Here is a 24937-nt window from a genome sequence, read left to right as displayed (position 1 = left end):
CACATCTACATTATTTTCTGGCTGGATGAGCTAAGATGGGGGTGAATAATTTGTTTCTTTAAGGTTGAGTTTGGAATTTGAACCTTGATCACTATCTGTATTTGGATGATCAGATACACAAATGCATTGCTTTGGCTTCTCCCACTTAGTTGCTTTTACTCCTACTTTGCTCTGCTGTATCAACCTTTAGGAGCAGCTTGAGGTGTACCTCATAGAATCATACAGTGCAGAAGACACATTAGAAACACCTGAACTCCCACCTAATCCCACCTGTCAGCACTTGTCCCGTGTCCCTGAATGTGTCAAGTGTTCATCCAGATACTTTTTAAAGGATGTGAACCCTTTGATGAGGGAATTTATCCAGAAATGCTTGGCTTGAGACCCCTCGCTATGGCCAAGAGCCCACAACCTTAGGTTCACTCACTCAAGTTGTTGACTGCTCATTCCTTCATCAACAGCTAGTGTGAGTGGTTTCTGTACAGATGGACTGCACCATCTGAGAAACACCTACTCATCTTCCCAAGACCTCCTCCATAGTTGGCTCATTGCACCTCCCTCATCCCCAGAGCTTCTGCTTCATTCCCAGGGGTCTCAGGACTTGAACCCCTTTTCCTGGGTGTGGGATGGTGGGTGAGGGAGAAGGAGAGTCCCGGAGTTTTTGATTCCCATTCCAGGTCTCTGATTCTCACCTCTGGGGTCCTAGGCTTTTGTGTTCTGATTCTTGATTGTGGGTGCAGAGGGTAGTGGTGAGTAGTTGTTTTTCAGGCTGGAGGGATGTATATAACATCACCCAGGGTCAGTATGAAGGTTACTGCTCTTCTTTAATATATTAATGATCTGGACATGAGTATACAGGGCAGATTATCACAACTTGTAAAGAACAGCAAATTCAAAAATGTATTAAATCGTAATGAGCAGAAAAGGAAACTTCAGGAGACTGTTAACCTGCTGATAAAATCGGCTAACACGTGAAAAATGAGTTTTAATGCTGAGAAATATGAAATATTTTATCTTGGAGAGGGAGAGAGAGAAACACATCTTCAGGGGAATCTCAGAGTCAAAGACAGAGTACAAAGAACAAAGAAAATTACAGCACAGGAACAGGCCCTTCGGCCCTCCAACCCTGCTCCAACCATGCTGCCTCTCTTAACTAAAACCCCCTACCTTTCCGGGGACCATATCCCTCTATTCCCATCTTATTCAATGTACTTGTCAAGACACCCCTTAATAATCACTACCTTACCCAGCAACAAGTTCCAGGCACCCACTACTCTCTGTATAAAAAATCTGCCTCATTCATCTCCTTTAAACCTTGCCCCTTGCACCTTAAACCTATGTCCCTAGTAATTGACTCTTCCACCCTGGGAAAAAGTTTCTGACTATCCACTCTGTCCATGCATCTCATAATCTTGTAGACTTCTATCAGGTCTCCCCTCAACCTCTGTCGCTCCAGTGAGAACGAACCAAGTTTCTCCAACCTCTCCTCATAGCTAATGCCCTCCGTACCAGGCAACATCCTGGTAAATCTTTTCTGTACCCTCTCTAAAGCCTCTACATCCTTCTGGTAGTGTGGCGACCAGAATTGAACATTATATTCCAAGTGCTGCCTAACTGAGGTTATATAAAGCTGCAACATAACTGGTCAATTTTTAAACTCAGTGCCCTAGCTGATGAAAACAAGCATGCCGTATGCCTTCTTGACCACCTTCTCCACCTGCATTGCCACTTTCAGTGACTTGTGTACCTGTACACCCAGATCCCTTTGCCTATCAATACTCTTAAGGGTTTTGCCATTTACAGTACATTTCCTATCTTTATTAGATCTTCCAAAATGCATAACCTCACATTCGTCCAGATTAAACTCCATCTGCCGTCTCTCCACCCGAGTCTCCGACTGATCTATATCCTACTGTATCGTCTGACGGTCCTTCATTGCTATCTGCAAATCCACCAACCTTTGTGTCATCCTCAAATCTACTAATCAACCCAGTTACATTTTCCTCCAAATCATTTATATATAATTACAAACAGCAAAGATCCCAGCGCTGATTGTGGAGGAACACCACTTGTCACAGCCCTCCATTCAGAAACACACCCTTCCACTGTTACCCTCTGTCTTCTTGAACCGAGCCAGTTTTGTATCCACCTTGCCAGCTCACCTCTGATCCCATGCGACTTCACCTTCTGCTCCAGTCTGCCATGAGGGATCTTGTCAAAGGCCTTACTGAAGTCCGTGTAGACAACATCCACTGCCCTAACCTCAATCTTTGTCACTTCCTCGAAAAATTTGATCAAGTTTGTGAGACATGACCGCCCCCACCCCCCACTTCGCAAAACCATGTTGCCTCTCACTAATACGTCCACTTATTTCCATGTGGGAATAAATCCTGTCTCGAAGAATCCTCTCCAATAATTTCCCTACCAGTGATGTAAGGTTCACCGGCCTGTAATTGATGACCTTCTGGTCTGCCAGGGCTAGGAGGGACAGCCCAGACACGTCAACCCCATCCCAGTGGGGAGTGATGATGCAAAGCTCTTGACTCCAGTCTGAGCCCACCCAACTCCAAGGACCCCTGAGGGACCATTCCTCTGCAGCCTCACAGTAGCAGAGAGACAAATAGCCCCTGGAGCCCCATGGCCCCAACCCAAGGTGTCAGTGCCAGGGTGTCAGTGCCAGGGTGTCAAGAGACTGAGCACTGTGAGGATTTCCAAGGCATTATCGAGTGGATTCTTTGCGGCTTTTTCCCAGGGCTGAAATGGCTGCCACAAGAGGACACAGGTTTAAGGTGCTGGGGAGTCAGTACAGAGGAGATGTCAGGGGTAAGTTTTTCACTCAGAGGGTGGTGGGTGAGTGGAGTTGGCTGCCGGCAGTGGTGGTGGAGGTGGATTTGATAGGGTCTTTTAAGAGACTTTTGGATAAGTACATGGAACTTAGTAAGATAGAGGGTTATAGGTATGCCTAGTAGGTAGGGACATGTTCGGCACAACCTGTGGGCCGAAGGCCTGTTTGTGCTGTAGTTTTTCTATGTTTCTATGTGGCCTAAAGAGGGACTGTGAGGTGGGGGTGGGGGTGTGGGGGGTGTTCTGGAGGGGGGTGGAGGGGGGGAGGCCTGAGTGGAGGGTCTGGGGGGGGGGTTAGCGGACTTAGGAGAGATGGTTTTGGGTTGAGTCACCCTCACTCCTGTGTGATGTGGGGTGGGTTTACCCGTTATTTGTGAGGATATCCCTCTTTGGTGAGGGGTTGGTGCTTCCCTGCTCGGGGGTGGGATGGGGGGGAGCAGAGACCTTAAAAATGGCGGCTCGGTCTCAGAACAGCGGGCCTGGCTGGTGAGTTGCTCACAATGACTTCATTAGTATCTCTCGGGTGGGTGAATCCCACCTGAAAAACCAATGCCAGCAGGAAACACTCCCCTTTTCCCGCCAGTATGGGGCACCCAGTCCCAAATCGGGAGAACCGTGGTTTGAAAATGGGAGAATTCTGACCATGGAATTGTAGAATATCACAGCACAGAAACAAGCCAGTCTAAGCTGGTGTTTTTCTCCCCACAAGCCACACAGTACGATCTATTCCTGCTCCCTTCTACGTCCCTTTAATATCCCAACTTCACATTCTGTAAGTTCCCAGAGTGAATGCAAACAATTCCTGTCACGTAGAGGCAGCAACCAGTAAAGCAAACCACCCTGAGCAGTGTTGACAAGTCAGTAAACCATGAAGCAGAGGCTGTTGATATGAAGCAGCTCTGGTTAATCTGGACCCTGAGTAAGGCATTCAGCCTCATCCCCAGGGTATGAGGGGAATTCTCAGCTGTTTATTGTGGGACAGAGTGGGGCCACGAGGACTGGATTACAAAGGAAGCCTCTTCTTGCTTGAAAGAAAGTGGATAAGAGGGGAGGACCTTGTGGATATGGAGTGGAATAGAAACGGCTAAATCTCAAAAGAGCTTGTTTAGATTGTAAAATTTACCCAAAGCCTCATTCCATTCAAGGGTCAAGGAATCGAATGTCACAGAATGTTTCCCACTCTCCTCTCAGTTCTGTTACTTGGATTTGGATCCACAGGACGATGGGATGAAGGATTCCTCAAAGTTTAAGTTTCTGAAGTTTATTTATTAGTCTCACAAGTTGACTTACATTAACACTGCAATGAAGTTACTGTGAAATTCCCTTAGTTGCCACAAGGGGAATTTAGCAATACACTTAACCAGCACGTCTTTTGCATTGTGGGCTGAAATTGGAGCACCCGGGGGAAACCCAAGCAGATACGAGGAGAATGTTCAGACTCCGCACAGACAGTGATCCAAGCCAGGAATTGAATCTGTGGCGCTGTGAGGCAGCAGTGCTAACCACTGTTCCACGGTGCTTCACACTGTGCACTGTCCTCACCTGGGGTGATGGGATGAAGCATTCTTCACAGTGAGGGACAGGCTTTGCTGAGGCAGCGGGAAGTGTAGACAGAGTCAATGGATAGGAGGCTGGTTTGCGTGGTGGATTGGGCTACATTCATGACCTTTTGTGGTTCCTTGTGATCTTGGGCAGAGCAGGAGCCCACACCAAGCTGTAATACAACCAGAAAGAATGCTTTCTATCGTACATCTGTAAAGGTTGGTGACAGTTGTAGCTGATATGCCATATTTCCTTAGTCTTCTGAGAAAGTTGAGACATTGGTGAGCTTTCTTTACATGCTGCAATCTAGCTGTTACTGAATGGTGGAGCAGGTTCCTACTTATAGTTTCTGTTTCTAAGGCAGTCACTCTGGCACTGGAGTCTAGTTTGGAATTTGTTGGATGTCCATTTACTGAGGTATCCATGTTCCAGAAGGAGGAGCCACATTGTCTGATCCAGGGATAAGGCTTGTATGTCTTCTGGGTCATTGACCTTGACTTCGTGGATGACTCTTGGATTGTTTGCATGGCGTAGCGGGGGCGGTATGACTGGCATAGCCTGCTGAAATGTTCCTGCTATGACAACGGAAGCACTGTTTCCTCCTCCTAGTTCAAAATTATGCAGATTCGGTGGATTGTTAAATTATCCCTTAGTGTCCAAAGATGTGTAGGTTAGAGGGAGTAGCCGTGGTAAATGCAGAGCATTATGGAGATAGGGCGGAGGAGAGGGCCTGGGTAAGATATTCCTTTGGAGCGTCAGTGCAGACTCGATTGCCAGAACGACCTCTTTCTGTGCTGTAGGGATTCTATGATTCTATCATCTGTTCTTTTCTTGATTTCTTCAGTTTTTTTATGGAGGATGTGGATGTTGGTGTACTCTTGCGTACTGTTTAGACACCATTAAACAGTCTTGTTGAAGGAGTCTTTGTTAACTACTGACTATGTATTTGATTTGATTTGATTTATTATTGTCACATATATTAGCATAGCGTGAAAAGTATTGTTTCTCATACACTATACAGACAAAGCATACCTTTCATAGAGAAGGAAAGGAAAGAGCGTAGTGTTATAGTCATACCTAGGGTGTAGAGAAAGATCAGCTTAGTGCGAGGTAAGTCCATTCAAAAATCCAATGGCAGCAGGAAAGAAGTTGTCCTTGAGTCACTTGGTATGTGACCTCAGACTTTTGTATCTATTTCCTGACAGAAGAGGGCGGAAGAGAGAATGTCCGGGGTGCGTGAGGTCCTTAATTATGCTGGCTGCTTTGCCGAGGCAGCGGGAAGTGTAGACAGAGTCAATGGATAGGAGGCTGGTTTGCTTGAAGGATTGGGCTACATTCATGACCTTTTGTAGTTCCTTGTGATCTTGGGCAGAGCAGGAGCCCATACCAAGCTGTAATACAACCAGAAAGAATGCTTTCTGTCGTACATCTGTAAAGGTTGATGAGAGTTGTAGCTGATATGCCAAATTTCCTTGGTCTTCTGAGAAAGTCGAGGCGTTGGTGAGCTTTCTTAACTATAGTGTCGGGGGGGGTTCAGGACTATATATTTACACTAGAGGGCCTGGGTATGGAGAGGACACCCATGGCATGTCTATACATTTTGCTATTGAACTCTATACTGCTGACCAAAGCTCTAGGTGCCGCCTTACATCAGTGATGGTTGGTACTGCACTCAGTCCCAGGTTAACCCTGAACCTACCGGATCCTCCGAGTACACCAGTTGTTGCATTGATAGTTTCCCTGAACTCTTCCAGCATTACCCTCTCTATCGGGTCAGCGATGCAGAATGCACGGGCGAAGATTCCGCATCTCCCGAGGAAAAGAAGCTGCTATTCCGGGAGAAATACGACACGCTGTCTCTCGAAGCTTCCAGAAAGGTAAGGAATACCGGGATGGATGTGCAGCACAGATAAGCTGCAGACAAGTCTGTTTGGTAATACCACTGTTTACATGGGGCAAGCAAGGTGGCACTGCCCATTGAACCCTGTCCCTTTGGAAAAGCTGAAAGTAAAGCAGTTTCTATAGTTAGTGCTGTATTCATGTAATGGCCGTGTTATAGTGGGTCACACCCTGTCCTCAGAGTTAGATGGTTGTGGGTGGAGCGCCCACCCCTGAGATTTCAGCCACAGTTGAAGCTGATCCCCCCCTGTGTGGCATTGCGGGAGTGTTTCACTGCCAGATATGGCACCTTCCGGATGAGATATTAACATCGGAATATAGGACTTGGAGGAGGCAGCCCTTCGAGCCCCGAGCCTGACCGTGGCTGAATTTTTTTATTATTTATTAGAATTGTAAGTAGGATTACATTAACAGTGCAATGAAGTTACTGTGAAAATCCCCGAGTTGCCACACTCCGGCGCCTGTTCGGGCACGCTGAGGGAGAATTTAGCACGGCCAATATACCTAACCAGCGCGTCTTTTAGACTGTGGGAGGAAACCCACGCAGACACGGGGAGAATGTGCAGACTCTGCACAGGCAGTGATCCGAGCTGGGAATCAAACCCGGGTCCCTGGCACTGTGAGGCACCACTGATCTTACCCTGCTCTCAACTCCACTTTCCTGCCTGCTCCTTTTACCCTGCTTTTGATCAGAAACATATCTGTCTCTTCCTTGAATCTTGTTGATTGATTCAGCCTCCACTGCAGTGTGCAGCACAGATTCACAACCCTCTGAGAGAAGTAGCTTCTCCTCATCTTAGTTTAGGCCCTAGCCCCTCACTCTATTTCAATGATCTCTTGTTCTCGACTGTCCCACAAAGGGGAACATCAGTTCAATGTCCTTTAGCACCTTACATGCCTCAATCAGATCCCCCCTCTTCTGAACTCCAGTGAATACCGACCCAAACTATTCAGCCACCCCTCGTAGGGCAGGCCTGCCATTCCTGGATGTGCCAGTCTCTCTCTGGTGGATACAAAAGATTTCAAAAGAAGAGCAAGAGATATGCTGACCAATACTTAACTAACAGGTCATTATCGCAGTGTCTTGGAGCTTGCTGTGTGTAAGATAACTGTGATGTTTCTTACATTATAGCAGCAACTAAACTTTAGTGATTGCTAAGTGAGGCCATGAAAAGCTCTAGAAATGTCTGTTTTGTCCTTTCTTTTAGCTGTATTTTTCACACTCTTGAGGAGCCTCCATTACATGCTGTTGTGCAGAGAATTGTCCTGACCTCTCCGTGGTAGTTAATAGAAAGTGATGTATAACCTAGTGTGTCTGTGTACTGTTTTTGCACATAAATTATGAAATGGAGATGCCGGTGTTGTACTGGGTTGGGCACAGTAAGAAGTCTCACCTCGCCAGGTTAAAAGTCCAACAGGTTTAAAGTCCAAAAGACCCAAATAAACCTGTTGGACTTTAACCTGGTGTTGTGAGACTTCTTACTAAAGTTAAAAATTAAAGTTTATTTATTAGTCACAAGTAAGGCTTACATTAATGCTGCAATGAAGTTACTGTGAAATACGATAAATTGTAAGGCACCCTACTAAGCTAGTGAATACAATCCAAAGAACAACACAAACATCTTTGGGGAAGTTGCAAAAGGAATGTACAGTTAGTTGACAGCTCCTTGTAAACATTTTTGCAGATTGGCAGGACAGTAAACACTCACTGCACAGATACCGTACAATAATTTTTCTTATTGCTTTTTAATAATGTATTTTGTGAATGCAGTTTGCTGAATCTCTCCTCTCAGGTTTCTACCAGCAGTGTGTAATAAAGCTGGGTTTTGATGAACTAACATAAATACATGGCAAGGAGCCAAGCACATACACCAATTGTCTGCAGTTCCTCTCGTACTGAGCAGGATTACTTTTGCAACAACACTTTATCATCAGTAGGGTAAAACTAACCTGTCTCGTGGTGATCTAAACCCAGCTCACGTTCCCCAAAAATGTACGGGTTAGGTGGATTGGCCATGCTAAATTTCCCTTAGTGTCTGGGAGACTAGCTACAATAAATGCACGGGTTATAGGGATAGGGCCTGGGTGGGATTGCGATCAGTGCAGACTCGATGGGCTGAATGGCCTCCTTCTGCACTGTACGGCTTCTATGATTCTATGATAACCCATTTGCTATGTTCTTTTTCACTCACTTAGCCTGGTCTAACCCCCCCTCAAGCCTCTTTTATCCTCCTCACAACTCACATTCCCACCAAGTTTTGTGTCAACATCAAACCTGGGAAATATTACATCTGATCCCCACACCTAAATGATTGATACAGGTTGTCCCAGCACTGATCCTTGCAGTATCCCAACAATCATGACTGCCAACCTGAGAACGGCATGTTTATTTTTACTGACTCTTTTTCTGTCCATGAGCCAATCCTCAATTCTTGTCGGTATTATTACCCCTGAACCCAGCACAGTTCAGGTAAAGATAGTCTCAACAGTCCAGCTTTCACACTTTCCTCATTGCTGATACTCGTGCCCCAGGAATCCTACACCAATCTTTGAGACACACATTTAACTCTTTAATCTTCTTTACCCGATACTAATTTGTTTGTGGCTCAAATCCAGAGATTATTATCTTTGAGGACCTGCTTTTTAATTTAGCCCTGAGCTGCTCATATTTTCGAAGCAGAACCTCTTTTTTAGTTCCAAAGTTTATTTTAAAGTCTATTTATTATTAATGTCACAAGCAGGTTTACATTAAAACTGCAATGAAGTTGCTATGAAAGTCCCCTAGTCGCCACACTCCGGCACCTGTTTGGGTACACTGAGGGAGAATTTAGCGTGGCCAATGCACCTAACCAGCACATCTTTTGCACTGTGGGAGGAAACCGGGGCACTTGGAGGAAACCCATGCAGACACAGGGAGAACACGCAGGCTCTGCATAGACAGTGACCCAATTTGGGAATTGAACCTGGGTCCCTGGCACTGTGAGGCAGCAGCTAACCACTGTACCGCCGTACACCTGGAGTTCTATTGTTGATATCTACATGAACCGCAAAAACTGGATCCTCCCCTCACCGCTCTTAAGTTGTTCTCCAGGCAGGTAACATGGCCTTCTGGACTCTGGCCTTTGGCTGCAGAAAACTGTATCTATCCCCCATAACTCCACTTTGCTCAGAAAGCTGGTAATTCCAAATAAACCTGTTGGACTTTAACCTGGCATTGTGAGACTTCTTACTGAGCCCACCCCAGTCCAATGCCGGCATCTCCACATCATGGTCCTGTGAAATGGCCGAGCAAACCACTCCGCTCAAGGGCAGCTAGAGATGGGCGATGAACTCTGCCAAGTGTCCCATGAATGAATAAAAACAAGTAGAGAGTTTGCTAATCCTTAACGAAGATTAAAGAAAACAGTAAATTCTGATTAAATGTTAATTGCAAACTTTACTAGGTTTTAGAAGAGATTAATCCTTAACCCTCATTGTTAAACATCCCTTAACAAATTCCCATTCTCACACTACGGCCTGAGGAGGGAATATCCTGTCCGGGGTGAATGGACCTTTGCATGGTCTAACCCAATCATTCTGATTCCCGTGACGGGTGGGAAGGGAAAATTCCGCCCTTGGCAGTGACAAGTTGCAATGTCTGTACTTGTCTAATTCCAAACCCATGTCCTCTAGCACTTGGAAGCATGGTGGTAGCCAGAGCATGGGAACGCCACCAGCCGCCAGCTTCCCCTGTTACCCATACACCGTCCTGACTCGGAACCATATTGCCGCTCCTTCACTGTCAAAACCTGGGAACTCCTTTCCTAACAGCACTGTGGGAGTACCTACATCAGCTGGAGCAGTTCACCCTTCCCAAGGGCAATTATAGATAGGCAACAAATGCTGGTTTTGTCTCTAATGCCCACATCCCTCAAAGAAATTAAAAAAACACAATCTGAGCTGATCAGTGGCATCATTTGTAACTGCTGGAGGAAGTCAGATTAGTACTATCCCGTGCCTCTCATGGGGCAGAATCTTACAGCCTCGCTCATCCCAAAACCACAAAATCCCGTCCGAGGTTAACGAACTTCCCATGGTCCGCCCCTCACTCGTTTCATTTCCCGTCTTGGGTGGAATAGTAAAATTCCAGCCATCAGGATGTCCTGAAGTGCTATATAGACAATGCAGTACATTTGAAGTGTTTGTCACTGTTAGAATTATAGAACCATACAGTGCAGAAGAGGCCCTTCGGCCCATCGAATCTGCACAGACACATGAGAAACACCGGACCTCCCACCTCATCCCAATTCTCAGCACTTGCCCTATATCCTTGATAGATTGTGAGAAATGCAACAGGACAAGGCAAGCTCCCAGAAACAGTGTGATTGTTACCAGATAACCTGATTAAGTGATGTTGGCTGACTGATAAATTTAGGGAAGACAGTGGCTTAGTGGTTTTCTCACTGGATTGGTAATCCAGAGGCCCAGGCTAATGCTCTGGGGCAGGGGTTCGATCCCCACCATGGCAGCTGGTGGAACTTAAATTCAATAATCACATCTGGAATTAAAACCTAGTTTAACAATGACCATGAAACCATTGTCAATGGTGTAAAAGTCCATCTGGTTCACTCATGGAGATCTGCCGTCCTTACCTGGTCTCACCTACATATGACGACAGATCCACAGCAATGTGGTTGACTATTAACTGCCCTCTGAAATGGATAACAAGTCACTCATAAGAACTAGGAGCAGGAGTAGGCCATCTGGCCCCTCGAGCCTGCTCCGCCATTCCATAAGATCACAGCTGATCTTTTCATGGATTTGGCTCCACTTACCCATCCGCTCACCATAACCCTTAATTCCTTTATTGTTCAAAAATCTATCTATCCTTGCCTTAAAAACACTCAGTGAGGTAGCCTCAATTGCTTCACTGGGCAGGGAATTCCACAGATTCACAACCCTTTGTGTGAAGAAGTTCCTTCTCAACTCAGATCTAAATCTGCTGCCCCTTATTTTGAGGCCATGCCCCCTTGTTCTGGTTTCATCCACCAGATCTTGTCGAATGCTTGTGGAAATCCAGATAAACCACATCCACCAGTTCTCTGTTGTCCACTGCACTTGTAATGTCCTCAAAAAATTCCACTAAATTAGTTAAACATGACCTGCCTTACATGAACCCATGCTGTGTCTTCCTAATCGGACAATTTCTATCCAGATGTCTCACTATTTCTTCCTTGATGATAGATTCAAGCATTTTCCCTACTGCAGAAGTAAAGCTCACCGGCCTACAGTTACCCGCCTTTTGTCTACCTCCTTTTTTAAACAGTGGTGTCACATTTGCTGTTTCCCAATTTGCTGGAATTGCCCCAGAGTCCAGCGAATTTTGGTAAATTACCAGTGCATTTGCTGTTTTTCTGCCATCTGTTTTAGAACCCTGGGATGCATTCCATCAGGACCAGGAGACTTGTCTACCTTTAGCCCAGTCAGCTTGCACAGCACTACCTCTTTTGTGATAATGATGGTTTCTAGGTCCTCACCTGCCATAGTCTTCCTGTCATCAATTTTTGGCATGTTATTTGTGTCTTCCACTGTGAAGATCGACACAAAATACCTGTTCAATGCCTCAGCCATTTTCTCATTTCTCATTATTAAATCCCCCTTCTCATCCTCTAAAGAACAATGTCTACCTTAGCCACTCTTTCTCGTTCTGTATATTTGCAGAAACTTTTACTGTTTTTATCACTTCTAGGGCAACTAGGAATGGACAACAAAAACTGGCTTTGTTGGCAATTTTTAAAAACTTGGTAATACTGCGATTACGCCTCTGTTATTGTTCAAAAATAGTGCTATAAGACCTTTACCTCCACTTGAGAGAGCAGACAGGTGGCACGATAGCACAGTGGTTAGCATTGCTGCCTCACAGCGTCAGGGATCAGGGTTCAACTCCTGGCTTGGGTCACTGTGTGGAGTTTGCACATTCTCCCCGTGTCTGCATGAGTTCTCTCTGGGCGCTCTGGTTTCCTCCCACAGTCCAAAGACGTGCTGGATAGGTGCATTGGTTATGCTCAGTGTATCCGAACAGGCGCCTGAGTGTGGCGACTAGGAAATTTTCACAGCAACTTCATTGCAATGTTAATGTAAGCCTACTTGTGACGCTAAGAAAAATAAACTAACTTTAAACAATCTCTACAGTGCAGAACCATCAAGTCTGCACCGACCATAATCCCACCCAGCCGCTAGCCCCACACATTTGACAGAGACTTGGTTAAAGGAAGGGCAGGACTGGCAGTTGAATGTTCCTGGGTATAAGTGCTTCAGGCGTGATAGGGGTGGGTCGCTGAGAGGTGGGGGAGTGGCGTTGTTAGTTAAGGATTGCATCATAGCAGTGCAGAGGGAGGGAGGTATAGAGGATATAGGAATCGAGGCACTATGGGTGGAGTTGAGGAATAGGAAGGGAGATGTTACTATGTTGGGTGTGTACTACAGACCGCCCAACAGCCCGAGGGCTGTGGAAGAAGGGATAAGCAGGGACATTCTAGATAAGTGCAGGAAGAATAGGGTGGTGGTAGTGGGAGATTTTAATCTCCCCGGGGTAGACTGGAAGGTGCCGAGATCAGAGGGTGCTGACGGGGAGGAATTTGTACAGTGTGTAATGGAAGGATCCCTGGAGCAGTATGTGGATAGCCCGACCAGAGAGGGGGCTATACTGGACTTGGTTCTGGGGAATGAGCCTGGGCAGGTGGTTGACGTTGAAGTAGGAGAGCAGGTGGCTAACAGTGACCACAACTCTGTCTGGTTTAAGATATTAATGGATAAAGATGAAGCCTGTCCTAAGGGGAGGGTGTTAAACTGGGGGAGGGCTAGATACAACCGGATTAGACAGGATCTTAAAGATACGGACTGGGGTAAGCTGTTTGATGGCAGGTCGACGCTGGGTATGTGGGAGTCTCTCAAGGGAGAACTAAAATCTTTGCAGGAAAGGCACGTGCCGGTCAAGAGGAAGGATGGGAAGGGTAGGATTAGAGAGCCGTGGGTAACTAGGGATATTGAGGACCTGGTCAGGAGGAAGAGGGAGGCGTACATTAGATCTAGGCATTTGAGGACAGAGATAGCGTTAGAAGAATACAGAGAATGTAGGAGAGAACTTAAAAGGGGCATCAGAAAGGCAAAAAGGGGCCACAAAATGGCTTTGGCGGGTAGGATTAAAGAAAATCCTAAGGCATTTTACTCCTATGTTAGAAATAAAAGGATGGTTAGAGGGAAGATTGGTCCTCTCAGGGACAGAGGAGGGGAACTATGCTTGGAGCCTGGGGGAATGGGGGAGATCCTGAATGAATACTTTGCGTCGGTATTCACGCAGGAGAGGGGCCGGATGTCTGGTGCTGTGCTTGAGGAGTTTGAGGATCCGTTGAGGGATATAGTCATCACGAGGGAAGAGGTGTTGGGACTTTTAGACAGTATAAAGACGGATAAATCTCCGGGGCCTGATGGCATCTATCCCAGGCTGCTAAGGGAGGTGAGGGATGAAATTGCTGGGCCTCTGACGCAAATCTTTGTCTCTTCTTTGGACACAGGTGAGGTCCCAGAGGATTGGCGCATTGCAAATGTAGTACCGTTGTTTAAGAAGGGTCAGAGGGATAACCCAGGGAATTATAGGCCGGTGAGCTTGACTTCAGTTATAGGCAAGCTAATGGAGAGGATCCTCAAGGATAGGATGTATGAACATCTGGAGCGCTGCAATCTGATCAGGGATACGCAGCATGGCTTCGTTACAGGGAGGTCGTGCCTTACGAATCTAGTGGAATTTTTTGAAGAGGTGACAAAAACGGTTGACGAAGAACAAGCCGTTGATGTCGTCTATATGGATTTCAGTAAGGCGTTTGACAAGGTCCCTCATGGTAGGCTGATAGAAAAGGTGAAGGCTCATGGGATACAAGGCCAGGTATGTAGATGGGTGGAGAACTGGCTTGGGAGGAGGAGACAGCGAGTAGTAGTGGAAGGCTCCTTTTCCAATTGGAGGCCTGTCACCAGTGGTGTGCCGCAGGGCTCGGTACTTGGACCTCTTCTATTTGTGATATATATTAATGACTTGGAAGAGGGGGTAGGTGGTGTGATCAGCAAATTTGCTGATGACGCTAAGATGGTTGGATTGGCGGGTACTGAGGAGCAGTGCCTGGCAATGCAACAGGACATAGACAGGCTGGTAGATTGGGCAGATAGATGGCAAATGGAATTTAATCCGGAGAAATGCGAGGTGATGCACTTTGGCCGGAATAATGTGGAGGGGAGTTATACGATAAAAGGTAGAACTATCTGGAGTATAGATACGCAGAGAGACCTGGGGGTGCAAGTGCACAAGTCCCTGAAGGTGTCGGTGCAGGTGCAGAATGTGATGAGGAAAGCGTATGGTATGTTAGCCTTCATAGGAAGAGGTATAGAATATAAGAGTAGGAGTCTGATGTTGCAGTTGTATAGAACGTTGGTTAGGCCTCACTTGGAGTACTGCGTCCAGTTCTGGTCGCCGTACTACCGGAAGGATGTAGAGATCCTGGAGAGAGTGCAGAGGAGATTTACCAGGATGTTGCCTGGTATGGAAGGGCTGTCTTACGAGGAAAGATTGAATGAACTTGGGCTGTTTTCCCTTGAGAGACGTCGGCTGAGGGGGGATCTAACAGAGGTTTATAAGATTATGAAGGGAATAGATAGAGTAAATGGTGGTAAGCTTTTTCCGCTATTAGAAATGGATAGAACGAGGGGTCACGGGCTTAGGGTGAGGGGGGCTAGGTATAAGACAAATATTAGAGGGCAGTTTTTCACGCAAAGGGTAGTGGGGGTGTGGAATGCACTGCCGAGTAAGGTGGTGGAAGCAGGCACGCTAGGGTTGTTTAAGAGTCACTTAGACAGCCATATGAGCGGGCTACATATAGGGGGATATAGTAGGCCTTACTAAACATTGTAGGCTTGGGAATACGTTTTGCCTCAGGGATGTTAGTCTTTGCCTGTTTAATAATGAATTTTTTTGTCTCCACAGGCATTTAAGTCCAGCAAGGGGCATGCATGCGGCAGGTTGTAGTGGGCTGCTCTTGGACGTTGCTTCGGGAGTTGCCTATTGCTTCATGTCGTTAGTGTGCTTAAACTGGACCATCTCGAGGGCAACATGACAGCTCAGAGACTATCTCTGTTGCTGTGCGGACACATGGATTTGGGCCTGTGTCTGTGGGAGTTTGCACGTTCTCCCCGTGGTTGCGTGGGTTTCCTCCGGGTGCTCCGGTTTCCTCCCACATCCCCCAAAGATGTGCTTTTAGGCTGATTGATTGGGTACTAAATTGTCCCTAAATTGGACCTCCCTGATCCTCGCACGTTAGGTGTAGACTAAAATCATGAATAGGTCACAGACAGTGGGACGGCGGCACAGGCTCGTTGGGCCGAAGGGCCTGTTTCCCGTGCTGTGTTGTTCTTTGTTTACCCTGCTAGCTCCCTGACACTAAGTGGCAATTTAGCATGGCCAATTAACCCAACCTGCACATTTTTGTGCTGTGGGGGGAAACCAGAGCACCCTGGAGAAACCCACACAGACACAAGGAGAATATGCAAACTACACACAAACAGTGATTCGAGCCGGGAATCGAACCCAGATCCCTGGCGTTGTGAGGCAGCAGTGCTAACCACTGTGCCACTGCACCGCCTTCACTTCATGTCTCATCTGAACACCTCCTGTAGTCTGCTGGCCAATGAGTTAGACTGGCTTCCGAACAGGGGATCTAACAGTAACAGCCCGAGAACATAATGGAGCTCATTTGGTGCAGAGTGTGGAGGATCCCAGACATTCGAGATTCCGGCTCTCCGCTGGAGGCCCTACCTCAGCAGCCTAAGACAATTAAAATTCCTTCTTGTCTCTCTCTATTGATGTTGTGCCAGGCTTGCTGAGCATTTTACAGCATTTTCTTTAGGATATGTTTCTAATCCTGGGCACTTCTTTCTGGCATGGCACAGTTGCTCCAACCCGCTGAAGTATTGGTAGTAATCAAACCCTCTCTTTCCAGCTTCTGTGGTGGTTCCGTCCACGTCTGATCCTCAGTGGCCACACCCACAGTGCCTGCACGGTGCTACACGATGGACACCTCGTTGAGATCAGCGTCCCGTCCTTTAACTGGAGAAATCGGAACAATCCCAGCTTCCTTCTGGTAAGATGCAAACAGAATCTTTTTTTAGTTTGAAGAATCTAAAGATATGGAATGAATCACTAGGCAGGGCACGGCTGGAGATAGAAACCAAGTTAGCCTTTTGGCTCAATGTCATTTTATCCAAGTTGTAAGATGGGACGGCACAGGGGTTAGCACTGCTGCCTCACAGTGCCCAAGGGACCCAGGTTCGATCCTGGCCTCTGTCTGTGTGGAATTTGCACAGGATAAATATATGGGACCAGGGCCCGGGTGGGATTGTGGATGGTGCAAACTTGATGGGCCTAATGGCCTCCTTCTGCACTGAAGGGATTTTATGATTCTATGAAGTTATGGGTTTAAAGTGGTTTTAGGTAAGTGTCGTGCCTAGGGAAGTAGGGAGGGGAAGGAGGAACAAGAGGGAAGGCGAGTGAGAGGATAAAATGCAGGAATTGATTCCATGACAAAGGGCCAATGGTGGAAGACAGGAGGTGATGGGAAAAATAAAGAATTGGAAGATGGATGCAGAGAAGGTGTATCCAGGTGGTTTCAAGGACTCGTGATCCGGAATATTGTGTTTATGATCTATGATTGGTGGACTTAGTGCTAAGGTTGGCACAGTGGTTAGCTCTGCTGCCTCGCAGGGATCTGGGTTCAATTCCTAGCTTGGGTCACTGTCTGTGCACATTCTCCCTGTATCTGCATGGGTTTCCTCTGGTTTCCTCCCACAGTCCGGAAGACATGCTGGTTAGGTGTGCTGGCCATGCTAAATTCTCCCTCAGTGTACCTGAACAGGAGCCGGATTGTGGCAATTAGGGGATTTTCTCAGCAACTTCATTGCAGTGTTAATGTAAGTCTACTTGTGACACTAATAAATAAATCAGGTCAGAAGGCTATAACGTGTCTATTGGAAAGATTGCTGCTACCTTGTTTAAATATTGGTGGATTGATTTTTAACTCTGAAACTGGGGATTTCTCAGTTTTCCCCCACCCTGCTGGGTTTGATGTTGACTTTTCACATTGGGATCTGATGGTTTCATTGGCAATCTCTACTTTAATCCCTGACCTCAGCTGGGAAGCTGCTGTGGTTTCGCTGCCAGGAGGAGGGTCGGAAGGGGAGGAGAGCATTCATGGTCAGTTTTTGACTTGCCCTGCGGGGCCCAACAAGCAGGAACACTCCCCCGACTGGACTGCACACACAGAAAAGATTCAACTCCCTCCGAACTTTCATCCCCAGCTCGTTCCACAAATCAGTGAGATCATAACTGACCTGTGACCTAACCCTGGCTTTCTCTTCCTTGGGCCTCTTGGTTCAGTAAAGAAACCACGAGTTCTGCTTCATAAACCGCCTTTATTCCTTAGCTCCAATTCTCCACCAACACCCAAGGCCATCTGTAGCCCCGTCATAGATCAGTGACTTCTACTGAATAATTGGCATCAAATTTGGACTTAATTGGAAGGTCTGTTAACCCATTCCTCACATCCTAGCACTCCTCCATTTAATAATACCTCAGCTTTAAGGTGAACAATAGATCCAGTCTTGATTCCCATTTGAGGCAGAGACTTCCGGACTCCTTTCTGTGTGGAAGTGTTTCCTCATTTCACTCCAGATAAGATCTGCCTCTAATTTTTAGACTGTGCTGCTTAGTTTTGGGTCCCCCAGTGACACTGCTTGGGCAGAAGCGGGGTGACTGGGGATGTACCTTTCACTTTGAGGAATACAAAACCCAGATTGGAACCATTGGATAATGAGTTCAGGTTAGACTCTGGCACATCTGTACTTGAGATGCCCACGCGCTGAGCTGGTGACCCACCCCCCCTCTCACTGGGTGCCGCTGATGGGAAAGCGTTTGTAAACATAAGGTTGTGAAGAGAGTAAAAACACTCAGGGGGTATCCAACTTTCGTGGCAAGGTAAGGCAGGTGGCTGGGGGGGTGAGGGGGGGTGGGGAGGTGCAGAATCTTAGCAAAAACATTCTGAGTCCAGAGTGAGCATGAAAATGGCAGAGTTTTCAGATCTGTTTCCTTGGCGAGGCCACCAGGCAAACCTTGTGTACTCGGTGCAAAAAAAATCCCTGGATCTGATTTCTGCCTGTAGGAGGAATGGGTGGGGCCTAGCTGACTTGAAAGCCTGTCACTGCCTCTGCGGCTATCAGGAGGCCTCTGTGACCTAAACCTGTCCCTGCCCCTCCCCTCTCCCTGCTGCCTCGATGCTTCACAGCCAATCGCGAGCCTTATGGCTCAGAATGATCACCAACCTCCCTCCCACCCCATCACCCCCCCCACCCCTCCACCACACACCAATCACTGTGCAGAGTGTGCAATAGCCCCCCCACCCATGGTCTGGCCCTGCGCCACCTGCTGGGCAGTGCCAGGGTGCCATGTTGGCAGTGCCAGGTTGGCACTGCTTATGCAGTGTACCCTCCCTTGCCCCAGCCTCCTGAGGGGGGATGGCATTAGTGGCTTCCAATTCTACCAGCGAGGCTATCACAACTGGGTCCCCATTGCTGGGGGGACCATAGCATCCTCGCTGGAGAGAACCTCCACCGGTGAGGCCACACAGGCAACTGAACCCGGATGGTGGGGGAGTCCAGGGGTTGTAGTTTGAGGATAAGGGAGAAATTTCTTCACCCAGTGGGTGGTAAATGTGTGGAATTCACTACACAGAAAATAGTTGAGACCAAAACATTGTGCAACTTCGAGAAGGAATTCGATATAGCTAAAGGGATCAAGGGATATGGGAGGAATGGGGGGGATCAGGGTATTGAATTAGATGATCAACCATGATCAAAATGAAGGGCTGAATGGCCTGCTTTTAGCTTCTATGTTTCTATCGATATTGACAGGTAAGCCACCTTTGCTTATTGTCATATTTTGATTAAATACAGTGAACTCAGACAGTGCAAACTTTGAATCGATCTCCTTTTCATTTCCAGGGCAGCATAACAGCAACTGACTTCACCCTGGCCAAGTGTTTTCTGCCACGTGAGAGTACCGTAGCTGCCATTTACCTGACTGCAGCTGTCGTGGCGATTAATCTCGTCCTATTCCAGCTCCATTTCTGGCAGTGGATAATGCATTACCTGATTAACAAGCACAAAGCCATTTGAGAAATGTGAATTGACCTGACCACCAGCCCTTCTATTTTTCTGTGTAGGTGTTACAGAGATCTCTAGATTCGATGAGCATGTGCGGAATTTCTTAGTATTTTGGGAAACGCAAACTATTTTCTGAACATTTTTGGAAACAATGGTGTTAAAGCAATTTCTTCCGATTGTAGCAAGTTGCAGTAGACTTCTTACCGAAGAGAAATGAGCCTTTCCTGGTTAAATCAATGGCAAGCAACAAGGTAAGCAGGAGCAATGTTCAGTGTTAGTGGAGCTCATTAATGTGATCGATTGTAAGATGTAAAACATCTTCAGACCACTACACGAGCCACACTCCAAGTGTTTACAGAAATAACTTATTTAATATATTGGAATCTCAGCGTTAAAATGAAGTATATTCAAATGAAGCCGGTTTGGGGTTTGAAAAACGTTTCATTAATAATCCAACAGGTGGGATTTTCCAGCTGTGCCCACACACCAAAATCGGAAAATCCCGCCTGACTTTGCGTAGTCGGTTCCCCCACCCCACCCCCCCACCCCACCCCCCACCCCCCAGCTGCTACAATTCCTGTGGCAAGCGGGTAGGGAAAATTCCGGTCAATTAGTTATTTTGAAGTGTGGTTAACTAATGGTTATTTCATTAGACTGCATGAAGAGTGAATGATTTCGAGATGAATATTCTCTCAATACATTGACAGAGTGCTCATTAATACTGGGGTTTCACTTTTTGCCAACGTGCAAACCAGTTGAAATCAGGAATCACGAGCTTTTGGAGTGCTGGGCCTTCATCAGACGAGGCGACTCACCTGATGAAGGAGCAGTGCTCCAAAAGCTCATGATTCCAAATAAACCCGTTGAACTTTAACCTGGTGTTGCGAAACTTTCTCACTGTTGCCCACCCCAGCCCAGCATCTCCACATCATAATTGAAATCAGATTAGATGAAATTCAGTGTGGTTAAATGAACTGTCAGGTCCGTATTGTTGACACGAGGTTGCAATTATACAGTTTGCAAATGTAGCATACACACCCATTATCCCATAGCAGACCTCACCAATCTTGGGACTTTAGCTGCTCATTCCAACTGCTGCCAATATTTCACACACTCCCGGATATCACTGTTACATTATCACGTAAACAGGGCTATTGACCGCATTACTCTATACCACAGTTCCTGCTCCACATAAGCCTCCTTCCCCTATACTTCATCCAACCCTCTCAACATACCCTCCTGTTTCTTTCTCCCCCATGTGTTTGTCTAGTTTTCCTCTAAGCTATTTGGTATTTGCCTCAACTAGCCCCCATGTAACAAGTTCCACATTCTAATTTCTCCCTGGGTAAAGACTTTTCTTCTGGCTTTCCTGTAAGATTTATCAGACTTATATTTACAGTCCCCAGTCCTGGTCTCTCCCAAAAGTGGAAACATCTCTATGTATTTGTCTATCAAACCTTTTCAGATTCCAATAATCTGCACATGTTTGGCACACCAGTCGGGGAGGCCTAGTGGTATTATTGCGAGACTATTAATCCAGTACCTCTGCTAACGTTCTGGGGGACCTAGGTTCAAATCCCACCTCGGTAGATGTTGGAAATTGAATACAATAAAAAATATCTGGAGTTAATAACCTATTGATGACCATGGGTCAGAAAAACCCATCTGGTTCACTAATGTCCTGTAGGTAAGGAAATCTGCCGTCCTTACGCGGTCTGGCCTACATGTTTTTCCAGAGCCGCAGCAATGTGGTTGACTCTCAACTGCCCTTGGGCAACTAGGGATGGGCAGTAAATGCTGGCCAGCCAGCGATGCCCATGTCCCACAAATGAATAAAAAAAGAATTGATGCCTGCAGCTGCTCCTGAACCCAAAATTGCACATCTATAGGATCAGGGTGAGATCACTGAGAACGCACCATCCTGTACTCTTCTTTCAGTTGACTGCAGAGACCCTGAGGGCAGTGACGGAAAGGGTAGTATAGTCTTTTTATCATCGTTCTTACATTTTAAAAAATAACCATGAGGTGGAGATGCTGGCGTTGGACTGGGGTGGGCACAGTAAGAAGTCTCACAACACCAGGTTAAAGGTTTATTTGGAATCACGAGCTTTCGGAGTGCTGCTCCTTCATCAGATGAGAGACTCCTGAAGTGATGAAGGGGCAGCGCTCCGAAAGCTCGTGATCCTAAATAAACCTGTTGGACTCTAACCTTGGTGTTGTGAGACTTCTTACAAAAATAGAGCAATCCCAGAAGTACAGAGCAGAACTGGGCAGGGGGCTAGTCGCTGTCTCCTCTGCAATAAACTGTGACCATCTCTGCGCTGTTAGAGAAAGCTGGCCCCACAGCCTGGATCAATTGACCAGTCCAGCAGTAGGGAATGCTGCTCGTGGTCTATCCGCAGTCATCCCAGTCCCACGGTTCCCAGTAATTGGCTCACGGGGCTGCCCGGGATCCATCAGCTCACCCTCTTGTCAATAAAACATTTAAAAGTTGAAGATGTGTATGTTTGTTGAGGCCAAATGTAAACAGTATAATGTTAACATTACATTACAGCGCAATGTTAACATTACATATCAAATATTTTGTTGCACATGGGACATTTTTGACATTCCATTTAACAGATGGGTTGGTTTGGAGTTTGTGATTACACTTCTAAGTTTTATGTCTGTTTTTTAAAAGATGCACATGCCATTTACGAGAATTTTAAAGATTAATTCAAGTTACGTGGACTTTGCTGGCTAGGCCAGCATTTATTGCCTTTGAGACAGAGGTAGCGAGCTGCTTTCTTAAATGGCTACATTCCATGTGGTGTAGGTACATCCACAGCGCTGTCAGGGAGGAAATTCCAACACTGTGACCCCGCAATAGAATAATTCTAAGCTCAAGAAACTTCAAATATGAAAATAGATTGGAAATTCTGGGATTGTTTTCCCTGGAGAAAAGAAATCTGGGAGGAGATTTGATCAGAGTATCCCTGCAGTGTAGAAGGAGGCCATTCAGCCCATTGAGCCTGCACTGACTCCAATTCCACCCAAGCCCTAACCCCATGTATTTACCCTACAAATCCCCCTGATACTAGGAGGTAATTTAACATGGCCAATCAACCTAACCCGCATATTTTTGCAGTGTGGGAGGAAACTGGAGCATCCAGAGGAAACCCACACAGACAGTGACCCAAGCCAAGAATTGAACCCAGGTCCCTGGCACTGTGAGGCAGCAGTGCTAACCACTATGTCAGTGTTGAGAGGTGTTCTAAGTTTATGAGGGTTCTGGACAAAGTAAATAGGGAGAAACTGTTCCCACTCAAGGATTTAGAACGAGAGGGCACAGATTTGAAGTAATGGACGAGAAAGCAAAAGCGACATGAGGAGAAAGGTTTCCACTCAGCGAGAAGAATTTGCAGAGTTACGAGGAGAAGGTGGGGGAGTGGCGCTTGGTAAATTTCTCATTCACAGAGCTGGTGCAGACTCAATGGACCAGTGACTTCCGATGTTGTAACAATTCTGTGATTCTGAAATTGTTAATTGTATTATATTTGAACAGTTTCATTTTGGGATTAATCCACGTGGTCAGTAATGTAAACCCGGCTAGTGGCACGTTGTAAAGGAAAGACCAATAGCTTTGAGGCAAGAGGTCACATCCTTTCTAAAATCAATTCTTAAATCAAATTCCACTCCAACTACTTTTCCTTTCAGTCATGTTCTTGTTTTTAAAAACGTTAGGGGACCTTTCTTGTGGATGGGTGGTCATTTAAATAACTGGGTGCCATGATTTTCTAGTCAACACCAGACCTGTTCTAAGCCAGTCTGAAGTCTCACAACACCAGGTTAAAGTCCAACAGGTTTATTTGGTAGCAAACGCCACTAGCTTTCGGGGCTATTGCCCCTTCGTCAGGTGAGTAGGGAGTTCCACATCATGACTAAGCCAGTCTGACCAGCAGTTCCATACTCTGGACGGCAGTTCCAGATTCCTGTGTGTCCTCCCCTTCCTCAGGCAAGTGACCATTCTCTGGCCTGTGGAATACTGCACAGGGAAAGCCCTGTTACTACCCTTCTCCAACGTGTCTACGGTTCAGGAGCAGGAGCCGAGCACATTTCCTACCTCCCACCTCAGAAAGAGAGAGCGTGGAGCTGGTCGGAGTAGCCTAGCTCTGAGCGACACAGGATGTGCTGAACTCTTGAACTCAGTGCTGACCCACAAGGAGTATTTTCCGACTGAACCACCAGAACGATTTTGTTTTAAAATCAGCTGCTATGAAACTTTCAGAGAAGCACAAAGATTCAATGCACAAAATATTCATTCAATAAGAATTCACCAGCATCAACTCTGTCCTGACAAGTCTACAGTTAAAATATAGTCAGACTGGTAATGTTACTTGGCCATTTTTCATTGTAGCAGGAGGTATATTTTTCAATATTCAATGAGTGCCATATTGTTCTGGTTTGTGCCATATTGATATTGTTCCAATGTGAAGTGCCAAAATCTGCAATAAAATGTTCACTGAAAATAAATAATTACCTGGAAAAAGAACTTGTATTTTTTTCTTGAAAATTCACACAAAATAGATCAGCAAAATGTTACCTATTTCCTCATCAGATGCTGCTAGATTATGAAATAGGTGTAAACTGTTACCTATTTCCTCATCAGATGCTGTTAGATTACAAAATATGTGTAAACTGTTACCTATTTCCTCATCAGATGCTACCAGATTACAAAATAGGAACTGGAGTAGGCCATTCGGCCCCTCAGTTGTTGTTGCTTTGCACCTACTCTTCCCTGACTTGGCATTTTTTTTGTAATATGGTAGGCTCACACTCCTGTGGTGCGGTGGGTATCCTCGCCCCCTGAACCAGGGACTCTGAATTCAGTACCACCACAGGACATGTTGGCCAAAGAAAATGCAGTCAAGCTGGTCGAATCTCAGCCTGGAATCATTCCAAAATAAACCAAATGGCAGGTGTTGAGAGTGGGAGAGATTCCTGATCAGCAATTTGCTGGAAACATAGGAAATAGGAGCAGAAAGAGGCCATTCGGCCCTTCGAGCCTGCTCCACCTTTCATTTTGAGCAAGGTTGATCATCAAATTGAATATTCTGATCCCGCCTTCCCCCCCCCCATCCTTTCAGCCCCTTCACCTCAAGCGCTATACCTAATTGCTTCTTGAAAACGTACAGGGGGCAGTGCAGTGGGCAGGGAGACACCAGCAGAGGCCGTTACGCGTATTTCCCACTGGGCGTCATGGCCTCTGTGCATCTTCCAGCTGAAGCTTTCCAGTGTCAAAACCTTTATTTCCATATCATGAACTGGCCTGGGACTGAAATCTCCAGACCAGATAGCTTCTCCCCCCCATGCCAGGAGTGGTTCACCCCAGCGGGGTTTACAACAGCTCCCCACTAGCAGGGAACAGACTGCCCAACCT

General features: G+C 46.4%; 1 protein-coding gene across 1 annotated transcript in view; it reads left to right on the top strand.

The window, feature by feature from the left end:
• Positions 1-20018, top strand: part of mppe1 (metallophosphoesterase 1) — a 61722-nt gene extending 41704 nt beyond the window's left edge. The window contains exons 7-9 of the mRNA XM_080194998.1: positions 6138-6260; positions 16305-16445; positions 19357-20018. Coding sequence (XP_080051124.1) covers positions 6138-6260; positions 16305-16445; positions 19357-19530 — 438 coding nt within the window. The 3' untranslated portion in view covers positions 19531-20018. The remainder of the gene's footprint in view (positions 1-6137; positions 6261-16304; positions 16446-19356) is intronic.
• The last annotated feature ends 4919 nt before the right edge of the window (positions 20019-24937 follow it).

The sequence above is a fragment of the Carcharhinus amblyrhynchos genome, chromosome 8, assembly GCF_965287045.1.
Source record: "Carcharhinus amblyrhynchos chromosome 8, sCarAmb.v2.hapA, whole genome shotgun sequence".
In the NCBI taxonomy this organism is placed as follows: Eukaryota; Metazoa; Chordata; class Chondrichthyes; order Carcharhiniformes; family Carcharhinidae; genus Carcharhinus; species Carcharhinus amblyrhynchos.
Note: the sequence above shows the minus strand (reverse complement) of the source record. Positions and strands in the feature narration are given on the sequence as shown.